Source organism: Phycodurus eques, chromosome 15, assembly GCF_024500275.1.
Source record: "Phycodurus eques isolate BA_2022a chromosome 15, UOR_Pequ_1.1, whole genome shotgun sequence".
Taxonomy (NCBI): domain Eukaryota; kingdom Metazoa; phylum Chordata; class Actinopteri; order Syngnathiformes; family Syngnathidae; genus Phycodurus; species Phycodurus eques.
In genome coordinates, this window is record NC_084539.1 from 18,957,095 (window position 1) to 18,972,100 (window position 15,006).

The following is a 15,006-nucleotide window of genomic DNA, read 5'->3' on the forward strand; positions in this document are numbered from 1 at the left end:
ATGTAACGTACTGCCCGCAGGTGGCCCCGGCATGTACACCAGAAGGAGCAGCAAAATCTCCATTGAATAGAAGGACATTCACGTCTAATGTAAAAATTCTCTCACCGAGGATGTTGATGAATTAGAATATCTGTGAGCAAGTTTGGCACTTTCGTGCGCGCTTTCGTGGTTGCCTCAGATCTCTGCCGCATCGCAGCGCGACACAGCGAAAGCACCAGGAAGGAGCGAGTGAGAGAAAGAGAGAGAGGGAGAGAGAGCGAGTGAGAGAGCGAGATGGGGAGATAACGGCAATGCCGGGTGAAAGACGGCTAACACAATCTTTAATGAGTTTCCGTCGACTCCGGCTCTCGCCTCTTTTCTGGGTCAGGGTCCCCTGGCTCAGCACGTGGGCTGACTGAGGACCGCGGAGAAAGCCGGGGGCCCGGTGGGCATCTACGTCGGCGTCAAGTGGAGGGAAATAAAAGCAACAGATGAAATTCGAGAACGTGCAAATGAGGCGCTGTGCTGAAATGGTCAGAGGTCCCCCCCGGTTGCATTGGAAAAGTATTTTGATGGCAAGTCACTAGTTCACTTGCCACTCAGTGACTGTGAATGGTTGTCTGCCTCTCTACAGTGCTACATTAACTTTTGAGTGCATCAACTCCCAAGGTTTTCGAATTACAAGCCGTCAATGCTGCTGCTGCACAAGTGAAGTGGGGGGGAAATGGAGCAATTATGGTCCTGTAATGCCCTCGCACGTGGGCAAGGAGAGCCAAAGTTGCCGATGGAACTTTCAGGCGTTTACTGAACAGGACAAACGGTCGAACACACTCATCCAAAATGGGAACGCTTGCAAGGACTCCAGCCGAGTCTAGCTCCTGATGTCATTCACGAGACCACGCCCCTTAAAGAAACACCAACACTCCACATCCCACACGCGAATACTAGAGTACGTACAATAGTTACACTTTACAATGCAGTGCAATTTCTTTTTATTTAAAGAATGGTGGTGTTTTTTTTTTGGGGGGGGGGAGGGCTGAAACACATGAATGGGTTGGTGATGAAGTGCTGCCTCCACAAGTGAAAATACAGTCCATGCTTTTACTGTCTTGCGTGCGTTTAGCAGTTTGCACTCTTTTTTTTTTTTTTTTGGCTCGGCAGTTTCAACTAGTAGTTCCTTCTACTCTCTGTTGGCCCCACGATGGAGGGGGCGGGGTGCACAGTGTCTCATTTGCATAAGACTGGCCCGCCCCTTAAAAAAGGCCAAGTTCAGCAAGGTTAAAAAAAATGGTGTGAATAAGATGCTATGGTATATTCAGAGGTCACTTCAGGTTGCATGTAATTCAGCGCAGATTGACAGCAAAGTAAACAAGACGCCTCAACCGCCCACCCTAACCCCCCCTGGTGGGGATGGCCTCGGTCACCCTCCCCCCTCAACCGCCCCCTCGCCTCGCTCGCCTTTTCATTTCCCAGCAATCATCTCGGGGGGTGGGGTGGGGTGGGGGGTCCGTGGCAGGTATGGAGGCAGCGATAACATTAGAGAGACATCACAGGGAGATATCTGGCCGAGAGAGAGATTATTCAGCGCCGCAAAGGCAACCTTTGTCAGACATCAAGGCTCCGGCGTGTCCGCACAGGACAAGGGAGGTGGGGGACACAAGGGCACGGACGAATTACTGATGTACTGATAAACTCCTCCTTTTTTTTTTTTTTTTTTTTTTTTTTTTTGTCTTCCCTGTCTCCCTTTCGAATGCAATCGGTGTATGCGACAACGATCAAGTAAAAACTGAAGACGTTTAGCGTTCAGACGCTATCAAAACAACCTGTCATACAGATGTGCCACAAAACTACTTACTCGCGTAGTACTACGCTACACCACTAGTTGCAATGACTGGTGGACATATAGTAAGCGAACAGATAATAATTTGTTTGTATTCAAAGATCAGCCTTGGTGAAGTATCATGCTGCCGCCTTCCTGTGTGGAGTTTGTTGTCCCCGCGCTTGCGTGGGTTTTCTTCAGGTTATCATCGGGCTCCCTCCCGCATTCCAAACACATGCATGTTGGCCTCATTGAATGTGAGGTTGAATGGTTGTTGATCTGTAGCCATGGTTTCATGGTTTGGAGATATGAGGTTTCCGGCCGATACCTTTAATACTTCACCAAAGCAAACAACTGTGGTTACATCATTTTCTCAATCTTACTCTGATTTTCGAGCTATGATGCAATAAATAAAACGAGCTGACAAAGCAGTGTAAGAAAATGGAGCGATGTTCACAAGTGATCATTGTTAGGCCAATTGCACAACATGAATTTTGTCCTGGTAAATTGTTTCTTTTTGACTATGGGTCGTTGCCATGCTAAAATGTGAGATTCTGAAGGTTTTTCTTGGACCTGGATTGTAAATCCAGCCCATAGCTCCTGTTCCAGTTGGGTATGGTGCAAACATATTCCTCAGGTCTCCTCGTATGAAACGTTTTATGGTCTGACGAAAGCAAAAGGTTTTGGCCAAAAACAAGTGCTGTGTCAACCTGTGTGCCCTAAATGGTCCCTTCATTCTACCCAGGTTGTTGCCCAGTTTGTCCTCCCGTCCCCTTCTGGTGTATTATTGATAGCTTACCAGATCGGCGGTAAGGATCGAACAGTTCTGGAGGTGGCAAACAAGGGGGACAAATAGGGTTTTCTCCTCCTCCTCTTCTAAGGAGAAATTCCTCGTGCTCCCCTGTGCGTGGATTTGGGTGTTTTGCCACTGTGAGCGCTCACTCGTTCGTGTTTGCGGCGGCGCGCGCACGATTCAAGACGCGGAGATGAAAGGGAGTTGTAATTACAGGGAAGCGTATCTGTCGACTGCAGAAGTAATGGAGGATTGGCACAAAGTGGGCCAGGAGCCTCAGGTCATTAGATCTTCTGTGCGTGTGTGGGGGCCAGTGAGACAAAAAGCATAGCGAAGGAGAGCGGAACGGAAAGCGGGCGACAGACTCAGATCAGTTTCTAACGGCAGTTCATCTGAGTCCACCTCTGAAGTCAGAAATGTGGTGAAATGCATACAACTTTAATCATTTCCCTAACTGTTCATGCGATAATATAAAGATTGGGAATGATGAACATAATTATCGGCAATTTTGTTCATCCTGTCAAATTTGAATGGCCATAATGTATATATCAGCTGTTGTTGTCACTTAGTCTAAGGCGGGGATTCTCAAACATTTTGCTTCCCGGGACCCCTTACAGGGGTAGAAATATTTCCAAGGACCCCTTCATAATCCTAATGCGAATGAAACATAATTAAATCATATGCTCCCGTAAATCCCATGGGAATTATACATTTTGTTGAAGCCCCTTTAACGTAGATTCATAGTTGCATCTAAACATATTAGACATTTTTGAAAATAATTGCTAGAAACATGAAAAGACTGAGAACTACTCAGTACTGAATTGTGGAGAGCGTCAATCTGTTTTGGACCATTTCAGTTTTCCGAATAGTTTTTAGCGCTGAGCTTCAGCCTCTCTCATCTCATGCTTCCTTTTCCCCTTTCACCCCAGTGGACGACGACTTCATAGGTCTCAGCGAGCTGCCGGAAACCTTCCCCTCCGACCCGCCCGAGCCGCTGCCCGTGTTCCTGATGGAGCCCGAAGAGGCCTACATCGTCAAGAACAAGCCCGTCAACCTGTACTGCAAGGCCACGCCCGCCACGCAGATCTACTTCAAATGCAACAGCGAGTGGGTGCACCAGAAGGAGCACACGGTGGAGGAGCGCGTGGACGAGAACTCTGGTGAGGAGAAACGTCTCCGATGCACAACCCAAGCCGCTGACATCACCTCTCTCAGGGCGTCAATCAAAAGTGAACGTTATCTTCGTAAAAGCAGAAGGTTTGCTGCAGTGCTAGTATTGAGTCATCGCCAGCTATTCGTGTTCCCCATTGAAATTGAAATGAATGCGAAATAATGGAAAGACCATTCAATCGTTCCAGCCTCCCAAAAAACTGAAAATGTTTGCCTTTTTAAATAAGAAAAATAGCACACTATAATATTCAACGTCATAAAAACATACAGTAGTGACAATTGAATAGAATGTATGAAACTACAGTGGACTCCCTCATACTCGCAGTTCAGCAACCAGTGAATTCACCTATTCGCAGATTTTAAAATAAATCCACCATTTATTGGTGGTTTATCCCTGCTTATTCAGTAATTTCCCTGTCTACGTTTTGCTCCACCCTTTGTGTTCACATATCCATTGCTTAAAGGCTTATAACGCTGCGACACAGGTTATTCGTTAGCATTAAGCTAAACAGACTGTCAGTAAACTTCAACTTGGTGTGGCAATAAACAACATTGAAACCTCTTTTTTTTTGCTGCTTGTTGCGCAGTGAGTCGAGTTCACTGCCACCATACAGTGTTCTTACCGCAATTCTTTTTGCTCGTAAGTCAAAGTAAAAAAATCGGCCGAACGACGGCTCCCGTCCCGATGCAACTCGTAAGTCTGGTCAATCGTATCTCAAAGTACAACTGTAGATGAGTCTATCAGCGAATAGCTAAAGATAGATTCCACATAAAAAATATGTGAATAGGTGATTTCTTGACGAGTGAATGACAAATATGCAGGGGATTACTGTATTATTAGATTTTGATGAGACAGCACGGGGGTAGAGTGGTGCGAACGGCTGGTATGTACACCCTCCCATCTTCGCTTGCATTTGAAGATGTTTGTAAGCATCCAGAGAAAGGAATCTCCAGCAAGGTTATTTCTTCCCACTGAATTCTCAGCCCCCGAAGGCACCGGCGCTATTACACCTAACATCGCAGGCACTGATTGGCTACATTCAGCCTGCTGTATTGGAAATTGAGTTTTTTTTCTCTCCCCCACAGGTACAAATCATTTCACGTTTAGCGCTTTTTCATCTAGCTGTTTACTCCCGTTCCCCGTCACACACACATTCATACACCGCTGCTGCACTGTGGCCGTATGAATATGTTTGAAGCCGTAACGCAGACCCCGAAAAGCAGATTTAAAAAGCGTGTTGCAGCCAGCATGAAAATCAAAAGCGTATTGAAGTTTCACCCTTTTGGCCTGAGATGTTACTTTTGCATTTTGTTTTGCTTATTGTTACTGCAAAGAAGGCGTTTGAAGGTTGCCGTGTTTCTTTGGCCCTTTGTGTCAAAGGGTTTGCGCTAAAAGCATCAACACAGAAAAACAGCCCACGCGTCGCCACACCGAGACCACAGCAGCCCAAGGCCCACGGGCTACTTCCGCCATGGATTTTCATTCATTTATGCTCTTTACCCCCACCCTGCAAACACACACAAACACACGCACGTTTATTGCCTAACGTTAAAGTTGGCACACGCATTACAAAGACGAGTATGAATTTAGGCTGAAACTGCCTCCGATTTTACGTCAAACGGAACTATTTTCCCAAGAAATGAGAATCACGTCGCCTCAAATATGCATTTTAAAAGTAAGACGAGAGCGCAGACCTCTGCCAAGGTGGAGCGATGGTTGTTTGCGTTCCACTCCAGTCCTCGTAGGTACCACTGTTTGGGCCATTCTACTGAAATAATGCATAAAGGTATAATAAAATTAAAATGAAAACTTTTTTTTTTTTTTTTTTTTTTTACGAAGCAAAGTGTCCTGCACATTTATCTGATATTAACCACCGACGAATATATTGAGCCACCGACGAATATATTCGTCCAGGAAATTTTTCAACTGGTACTCGTGGAAGACAGGTCTTTGAAATGCAGGTTTGTAAACCATTGCAGTGACTAACACATCTCTGTAGATGGCGCCGTTGCATTGCTTTGGATTTGAGAGCAGCACAGCCTTTGAGCAGAAGATAATGAATCGGAGGTGAATCTTGTCACGTCGCCTATGGGGGGAGAGAAATGCCAACACGGAAGTCGGACGATTTCGGGCACCTCACACTCGAACAGAGTATGTACGTATATGTATGGTGTAAAGAGAGTATGTGTCACTGTAGGTAGTAGAAAGTGTGTGCCATGATCATGAAAGCCACTAATATTGTGGGCGTTAATTATGCTCTCCATTGTGTATAATTGATTGTTGATTAATCATGTCTCGTAGCTAGACTAATGACTAAAACAATTGTGTGTACTAGTTAAAATGTGTGACTTTCAACACAAGATAAAACTAAAGTTACTACCTCTGATGGTTTGTGATGAAGCCGACCGCAACTTCAGGTCAGTAGCTGGGATAATATAGCCGGCAGAAATTGGATCTTTCCCTTTTTGTCCTCCTCTCTCTCGTGCGCTCTTTTTTTTTTTTTTCCGTGTCTCACTTTCATGTCGGCAGCAACTGGTGATGTTCTGAAAACAAGGACAAGACGGGAGACTTGCACAGTATATGTTAACTCACCACATATAAGCGACCGAAGCCGCTTCATCCAGATGGTTCACAAACACACTCCTATTTATGTACAAGATCTTTGGATACAAAGAATTTATGCTCAAATGTGAGTTGTTGACATGAAAAAAAAAAGCTAATTATCGAATGTGTTCTTGACATTCTACAGATATGAGAAACCTTTGAAATGCGACGCTGCAGACTAATTGCTCAAGCGAGCTAGCCACCAAGTCAAGAATACAACAGAAGGTTCAATGTCAAAGCAGGATGATGAATGGACCAGACTAGAAAAGATAATAAGACGACATTTTTCAAACAAAAACTTATGTAAAAGCTTTTGTAATAATTGTGCTCCAAGCAAGTCAAAGCTTTTTTCCCCTCTCCTTATGACTTCACTGCACTCGCTTACTATGGATCTAATCCAAAGAAATAAATCCTCCTCAGACTTTGCAGCAGTACAAGGCATGCTTCCAACGGACTCATCAAACAAACGCACAATTTTATGATTTTTGTATTGTGAATCTTTTTAAATAGAGCCAGACCCTGATAGCAACACTGAAATATGAACAAAAAGGACTGAGCTTGTTTTCAGCTTCGTTTCATTTTTTTTCTGAGCTAAAATCCTTAAAATGAACTCTGCTCCAATTCAAAAAATACAAAAAGATGACAGTAGGAATATAGTACATGTTTGGGGGCGATAGTTTTCCATTCAAAGTAGTATGAGTGCGGGAAACTGCGAAAAACAACATCGAAGGAGGACAAGGTGTCTCCTGTGTTTACTCTCTATTGTAAAGCAACTTATTTTATCCAAGATGACACTGAGGGCACCAAGAAACCTGAGTGTTGCAGCAAAAGTGGAGACTGGACTATCAAATTGCGGCATCGTGCGTCAGTCGAAACGAGACAAGCTAACAAACGTCAGCAGTAGAGGGAGAGACTCCTCTATTCACTTTCCACAGTAAAGAGACTAATTCTATCCAAGACGAGACTGAGGGCAGCAAGTAAGCGGAGTGGTGCAGCCTAATGGAGACTGTGGATTATCATACTGTAACATCAGGCATCAGTGGGAAGGGAACACGCTAGCAAATGCCAACGTGGAGGAGTAGGAGGCTCTCCTGTAGTCACTCTCTACATGAAAGACAAATTTTATCCGAGAAGAGACTGAGGGCAGCAAGCGAACAGAGCGCTGCAGTATTTTATCTGACGCGAGACTCAGGGCAGCAAGTAAGCGGAACGCTGCAGCCAAGTGGAGACTGTGGATTGTCAAACATCAGCATCGGTCGGAAAGGAACACACAAACAAATGTCAGTATGGAGGAGTAGGAGGATCGTCTCTATTTACACTCCTTTGTTAAGTCTCACTTTATTCGAGACGAGACTGCGGGTGATAAGAAGACGAGGCGCTGCAGCAAAGTGGAGAATATGGAGTATACAGTAATAGCACAGCATCACTGCAAATAAAAACACAGCCAGGCAATTGTGTGTTGGAATATGCCGGGGGCTGCCGGCCCCGCCTCTCGGGGGGGCACTGCCCTACGTCAAAGACGACCCGAAATAATACAGCCGCAGCCAAACGCGTCTTTGGAGACCAAATGACCAGACAGAATACGCTCAACTTAGTGGACGCCAGTGGGCAAAGTCGTCATACATCATGTCTGATCCAAGCTAGTAATTGTCTTCTTTTCTGCCTGTCAGCGGCTCTCGACGGTATTAACATTGCCTGTGATTTAAAATGCAATTACACGGCGGGGAGTGTTCATGACCCGTGTTTGAGCGGGTTACCATGGCGAAGGGTGTGATTTTTAAATTGGTTCGGGGAGTTGCAATGATAGGACTTACTTGTTGTTTGTTAAGCAATTAGTGTCGAGGCTGCGGTCCCCCCTTTTTTTTTTTTTTTTTTTTTTTTTTTTTTTTTTTTTTTCTGTGCGTGTTTGCCAGTGAATAAAGAAACCCACGGTGACCTCGGAGGGCCTTTAAAAACACGGGGACCACGCGACAGCCGCGCTGATGACAACTGTGAGGAAATGAAGAACAGTGGCGCCTTGAGATACGAGCGTAGTTTGTTCCGTGACCGCCACGCTCCTAACTCAAACCACTTGTATCGCAAACCGTTTGAGATTTCCCCGTTGAAATGAATGGAAATGCTATTTATCGGTTTCAGCCAAACCCCCCCAAAAGCAACAAAAATTCTTGGAATGTGTGAGAAGAAGTAACACTCCATAATATGAAACTTTATAAAAACACACAGTAACCATCCATTTTCTGTACCGCTTATCCTCACTATTTGTCACATTGCATCAATTATTATTTATTATGAATCTCACTTGAGTTCTCGGCAGTCCCTGTCTTGTCTCACCAGCCAATCGGATTGCAGCGGGGCGAGTCCTTCCGAGAACACAATTGGGGTTCATTATAATGTTACGACTCTTCGCTGAGCTCATTAGTACGGCACTAATATGTCGTTCTTCATAGAGGACAACAAATAAATGACTTGGAGTACTGTTATGTATATTGTCTGTCTACATGTTGTTGCTTAACCAATTGTGGTCAATCTCTTGCTTAAAAGGCTTTGGCATAGATTCTAAGTAATGTTAGCATGAAGCTAGCTTAAAGCCTCTTTTTTGGATTAAATATTCACCATTTGCCAAACTGCTGCTTCTTGTATGTGAAGTCTGTCGAGTTCACAATCACCATAGAGCGCTTGTATCTCAAGTCCGTGCTCCCAAGTCAAGGCAAAAAAAAGAAATTGTCCGAACAAAAGCTCGTATCGCAAAACTCATAAGTCTGGTCACTTGTACGTATCTCAAAGCACTACTGTATTTAGATTTATGAATTGTCACCTGCAAAATTGACTCATTCGCTGTCCGCCATTTTCAAAGCAGTTATTTTTGTTGTTGTTGTTGTTGTTGTGATGTACTCAACCAAACGGTGCTGGATTTATTGTCTGTGCAGTATTTTTTTCAGGGTTGAATGCGTCACCTGCATCTCCCTGTATGGCCCTATTGTACAGCATGTTTTTTTTTTTTTTTTCCTGGTTCTGTAACATAAAATGGGTCAGTTCCACACAATGACTTCCATCACCTAAGCACAATACGGTGACTATTTTGCATTCTCCGAGAACATGTGATTGCATTGCGATCAGCACCCAGGTAACACGAGACAACAGAGCGCAAAGTACATTAACATTTTTGACAGAATGAACTCATTCATGCGCGGGAAAGTGCTGTTTTGTTGTGTAACAAGGGAGGCAATTTGTGTCTGGGAACATGGTGAGCATACATCACTCAATAGTGAAGCATGATATGTGTCATGGGGGAGGTAGCAAGGAGGGGAAGTACAAAGCATACATTCAGATGAGATAGTCTTGGCAAGAAAATGTGCTGAATGTTGCTCTTGAGGATACCTACAGGGAAATTGTACTTTTACATTTCTAATAGAGTGCTACCTTGATTTGCAAGTGTAATTCATTCCGTGATCACATTCATTACTAAAATCACTCGTAGTACGAATTAACTGTTGCCATTGAGGCGAATGAAAATGCCAGTAATTCATTCCAGCACCCCCAAAAACACATAAAATTATTATTTTTTAAAAAGTAAAATAGCACTCGATACAATTATGTATAATAGCAAGAAAAAAGCTTTTGCAACATATTTTCTTTAGGTCAATGGACGTTGTGCTGTTCCTTCTGGTATGTGTGACTTGACCACCAGGGGCGGTATAATTCCTACATGTATACATATTGTTGCTAAAGTGTGTATCCTGGTGAAGATTTGTGTATTTTAGGGGTCGCTAGCAATTCCACCACAAAATCACTCAGAAGCGCCCCCCCAGTTTTACTGATCGACACAAAACTGTGTGGACATGTCTGTCAGAAGACCCTTGCACGAAATTGAACAGGAAGTGGTCCATTTTGGAAAAATCTCAAGGTTCATACTTTGACTAACTCGCAAATGCGCTTAAGTGAGCCTCAATCAGAAGCAGCTATCCTCAATAGATGGGTTACATTGGAAAGCAATTTTTTAAAATCACTTTGAGGCCTTGCCGTGGGGGGGGGGGGGAAGGGTGTGAGCAGTTTGCTAGACGTTTACCTGTATCTCAAAGCGATCAAACGTGAGCAGCAGGCTCAGCAAAGTAACATGAAGTCATCGGATGTAGTCAGCAGGCTTATTTCAGAGACCGGCTCTTCTACTCGACTGATCCTTCCGATACCTTTTTAAAATAAAACACATCAGGAAGCATTTCATGCGACTTTAGTATGGCCCACCAAGTCACGAGTGACTCCTGATGTCCACGTGGAGCTTGTCGTTATCGCCGACAATCCAATGACGTTCTCAGCAAATCTAAATTCAATAGTTGAGTCACCACTGTAGCGCACCCGCTTACTCATATGAATCCACGCGTGGTTGTTATTGTCCATCCTTCATTGGTGTGAAGTAAAAAAAACACTTTGTTACTATACTTTCCTGTTTTGTGCTAGCCTAAAAACCAACAGCTTCCAGCGTGAGAGAATTCTCAAATAAAAAAACAAAAAAAAAAAACATCCAGGTAAAGGGTATTATTTTTCAGTTATCGTACATTGTATAGTACATTGTCTTTTTTGAACCGAGTCATCAAAATGGCTATTTCATAGGCATGCCCCGATCACATTATTTTTACACGAGTCACTTGATTTTGAGTATCGAAGCTACCGAGTCCCGATCCGATACCAGGGCAATGCATTAAGAAGCAAATAAAATTACAAAAAAAAATAATTTTTAAAAAAGAAAGTAAAAACACATTAAATTGTCTTTTTTTTCTTTATTTTTCTGCCTTTTTCGCTCTACCACTTAAACTCCAAACCTTACATTGTGTAAATGTAAAACGTTTTTGGGTGGATTTGTGACCTTTAAAAACTAGAGATGAAAATGGCATGATCGGCCCCGATTTCTGGTAACGTGATCAGATCGGGACAGCACGTATTTTATATAACATTAGTGAAATAGCACAATTGTCTCCCGTTAAGTCGTTTTTAACTTACTGTCAGAATATCAATAAAAAATAGCAATGCACTTGTTCAAATTTGTATGATTTTATTTAATTTTTATTTTTTTAATGTATGTGTAGATCCAGGTCATGATAATCCACAAAGGTTGAACTTTTGTTGTTGTTTTCCAAAAACATGTAAAAATGACTTAGGCAATTATGCTATTAGGCTAATGATATTTGTTAATTATAATATTTATATATTTATATATAATATTTATATGTAATTAACTTACATTTAAGTCTCCCCCCTCCCCATTTAGTTGACTTATTATTGTTGTTAAACTGTTGTATTATTGTTGTTATACTGTTATTGTTGGTATACTGTTTTTTTTTTTTCTGTACCGTTACTTACGTAGAGTGGGAGTACGTTTGCCACCTCTGCTATCCTCCGAGCACTCGCGTCTGCTCCTCCGCCATGCCGTGTCCTCGCCGTAAATTTTACATGAGCGCTAAGTTGTGCGGGATGCGACTGTAAGAACCGAACAAGGCGTGTGTGTGAAGGCGCTGAACCCGAACTAAAATGGCATGTTCATTTTCAAAAGCAGCCACTCTCTTGCCTTTCCCCCTCCCCCTCCAGTCAGCCAGAAACTCAAGACACATCAGGAACCCGAGCGTAGATCAACGGATATAAAACAGTCATAGCTGAGCTCAAATAGTCCATAATTATTCTTATTCCCACTCCACTACATTAGGAGTCTCGCAGTGTGCCAGAACGATTTCCTTGTGCGTCAAGATGTGTTCTGAACGAGATTTACGGCACAGATTAGGGTTCTGATTGAGTTAACCATGAGTCACAAGTGCGTATTATGATGTCACGTCAAAACAGGGTCCCTTCGGTGTGCTAAACAAGACGGGAACCGTGAACAAGTGTCTCACTTGCATCACAATTTCAATCTTATTTATGGAAATTAAAAATGAGCTCCATAAATTGAGCTCCACTCCTACAAGGTTTTCTTTTTTTGTTCCGCACAGTTGGCAAAGATCGTTCCGCAGATGTGTGTGAATACAGCTGTTCTTAAAGCAACAGACCTCCATGTTATGCGCCAAAGGATCGTTTTCAAGGAACCTATTGAGTAAATCAAAGCGTTCCCATGAGACTTTGGCAACATTTTTCGGGGCCGAAAGTTAAGTGCTATTTTTTTTTACGAGCTGGATTGTTTTCCAGCAAGATGAGCATTACTGCACCTGTGAGTGACTCAGTGCAAATCTCTCGCTAAAAACACTAAAGTATTACTGTAGAATAATAGTACAGTATAATTGAAATAAAATTATACTAATTGCAGCGCGTAACATTTTGTAGTAGGTATTTTTTATTTTAATTGATATTTTTTTCTACTGCTACTGCTCAATTTGTAATTCTATATATAGTTTACGTTATTTAATACTATATTCATATGTATAAATCTAATTAGTTATGATTATTATTATTCATTTTTTGTTTTTCTTTATTTATTATCATTACATTAAATATTTTAATTGATCAGCATTAAATGTTCCAAATTATTGTAATTAATTAATTTTAATTTAATGAATGTTTATTTTTTTAAATCATTTTTCTTTATTTTGTTTGTTTTTCATTGATTTTATTTATTATTTCATTGGAAATTTGTAACATGTTTATAAAAATGTGTATTATTTATGTATTTTACATCTCTGTTTCTAATGAATAGTTTAATTTGAATTGATATTAATTTTGATTTTAGATGCATTAATTTATTTTTAAATGATATTTTAATTTAATTATGATTATTAGTAGTATTAGTAATATTTATTATTTTAATGGCTATGTTGTAGTAATTTAGCTATTTTTAATTTTAGGATTTTGTAACAATACATTTGAATAATATTTTGGTATTAAATGTTCTTACGTTGATTTGTTATTTTAATTGTTTCTTTTTACTTTAATTGTGCTATTTTTATACTGACTTAGTTATTATTTTTGTTTGTGTCTTAATTATTTGGTTACGTTTTTGTACTATCATTATTTATAATTTTTATATAAGCTATTTACTATTTATTCTGGTTTTATTTTAATTGTGCTCCTTTTTATGTAGTCTATTTTGTAATTATTTTACTTGGATTTACAGTGGATATAAACCTACACACCCCTGTTCTAATGCTTAGTTTTAGTGATATAAAGAAATAAATTATTTAAAAAAAAATTACCACCATATATGTGACCTATAATCTTTACTGTGGTTGCATAAGTGTGCACACCCTATTATCAATGGGGCTGTGTTCAGAATTAACTAATGACATTGAAACTGTGGTATCCTGATTTTTTGTTAATATATTGATTTGTTATTTTAATTGACCTAGTTATTTCTATTGAGTTTTCATTTTGAATCGGACTTTTTTTTAACAATCCATTTTTTGTAGTATCATTACTCATAATTGATAGTTTAATTAAGTTTTATTGCACACAGTCAGAACAGTCTTAGTACGTCTTAAGGCGTGGTACTTTGCAAAAAAAAAAAAAAAAAAAAAAAAAAAAACCCCACAGTAAATTAATGTATTTTTGAACAACAAATGGACACGAGACGGCTATAAATGGCAAGCATTGCCTGGTGTGGTTTTGTGACGCTGATGATAGTGTCTGACTTTGGAATCCAAATAACATCGGCGTCTGCATCCTAAATGGCGGGTTGTAATGGCACAGGCTGGTCAGGCTGCCGTAATGGAGTGTGGGCAAATGTTGCTGCAGTTGCACAAAAAGGCCTTTTGCTTGCGACCGGGCCCTAATTTGAACGTCGCGTTCCGCTTTAACAGAAAGCTCAAATCAACCGGACTCTTTCGGTTTTGTTTTTTACAATTCGTTTTACCCAAATAATTTGGGTTTAGAATTTACAGCAGAGGTGGGCAAAGTGTGATCCGTTCTCTACCCTTTGTTCTTTCATCCAGCCCACCGAGCGTTTACATTATTAGGGTTAGGATTTATATGACACCTCTCATATGTGTGGCATTAATTTTGTCCTTTTTTCCCTAAAGTTGGTAAATAAGAAATATTTACTTGCCTTTTTAATTCATTTATCTCATTAAATCATAGCTTAGTTGATTTATTTTAAATAACAAATATTTTAAATTAATAATTGTATTTATTTGTCTTAAATAATGGATTCATTATAAATACAATTAAAATGTATTATTATTTCCTTATTAAAATACAAAATTGTACTTATCTGTGTATTGCATTGGATTGTAAGTTTTTATTGAAGTATTAAATTTTTTTAAATTTGATTTGATTTTTTAATTTATAAGTAATAATTGTCAAGGAAGTATGTTGAAGTGATCTTGACAGCTCTAAGTCTGGCCGGAGCTAAGTTTTGCCCGGGTAATAAGTGGAGGTTACGGATAATGTTCGCCACATTTAACAACTCCTTCACTGCCAGTCCTCCATGTTAACGTGGATATTTGAATTCAACAGCCGTCAATGGCAGTGGATGAACTTACATGCACATTTCTGTTGCATTTGTATTTTTTTTTAATCAAATCTATTTTTAACCGTAATCCTGTAAATGAGTTTGAAATTATATCGTTGGTATCATAGTTTGCAGTATAATTAGTTGAAACTATTCATTTAGGCAACTATAAACATTTTGGGAGGGACGTAAATTACCCGCTCGGCCCGTTTACTGGT

The 15,006-nt window shown here is 40.8% G+C and overlaps 1 protein-coding gene across 6 annotated transcripts in view; it reads left to right on the forward strand.

Moving 5' to 3' along the window:
- unc5cb (unc-5 netrin receptor Cb) overlaps nucleotides 1-15,006 on the forward strand; it is a 141,924-nt gene that overhangs the window by 81,512 nt on the left and 45,406 nt on the right. For 4 of the 6 annotated variants that reach the window (XM_061698867.1, XM_061698868.1, XM_061698869.1 and 1 more), the window contains one exon: nucleotides 3,521-3,751. In XM_061698867.1, the coding sequence (XP_061554851.1) occupies nucleotides 3,521-3,751 (231 nt within the window). Of the gene's footprint in view, nucleotides 1-3,520; nucleotides 3,752-5,834; nucleotides 5,918-15,006 lie in introns of those variants that run through there. The other 2 variants (XM_061698872.1, XM_061698871.1) reach the window with 2 other exon arrangements.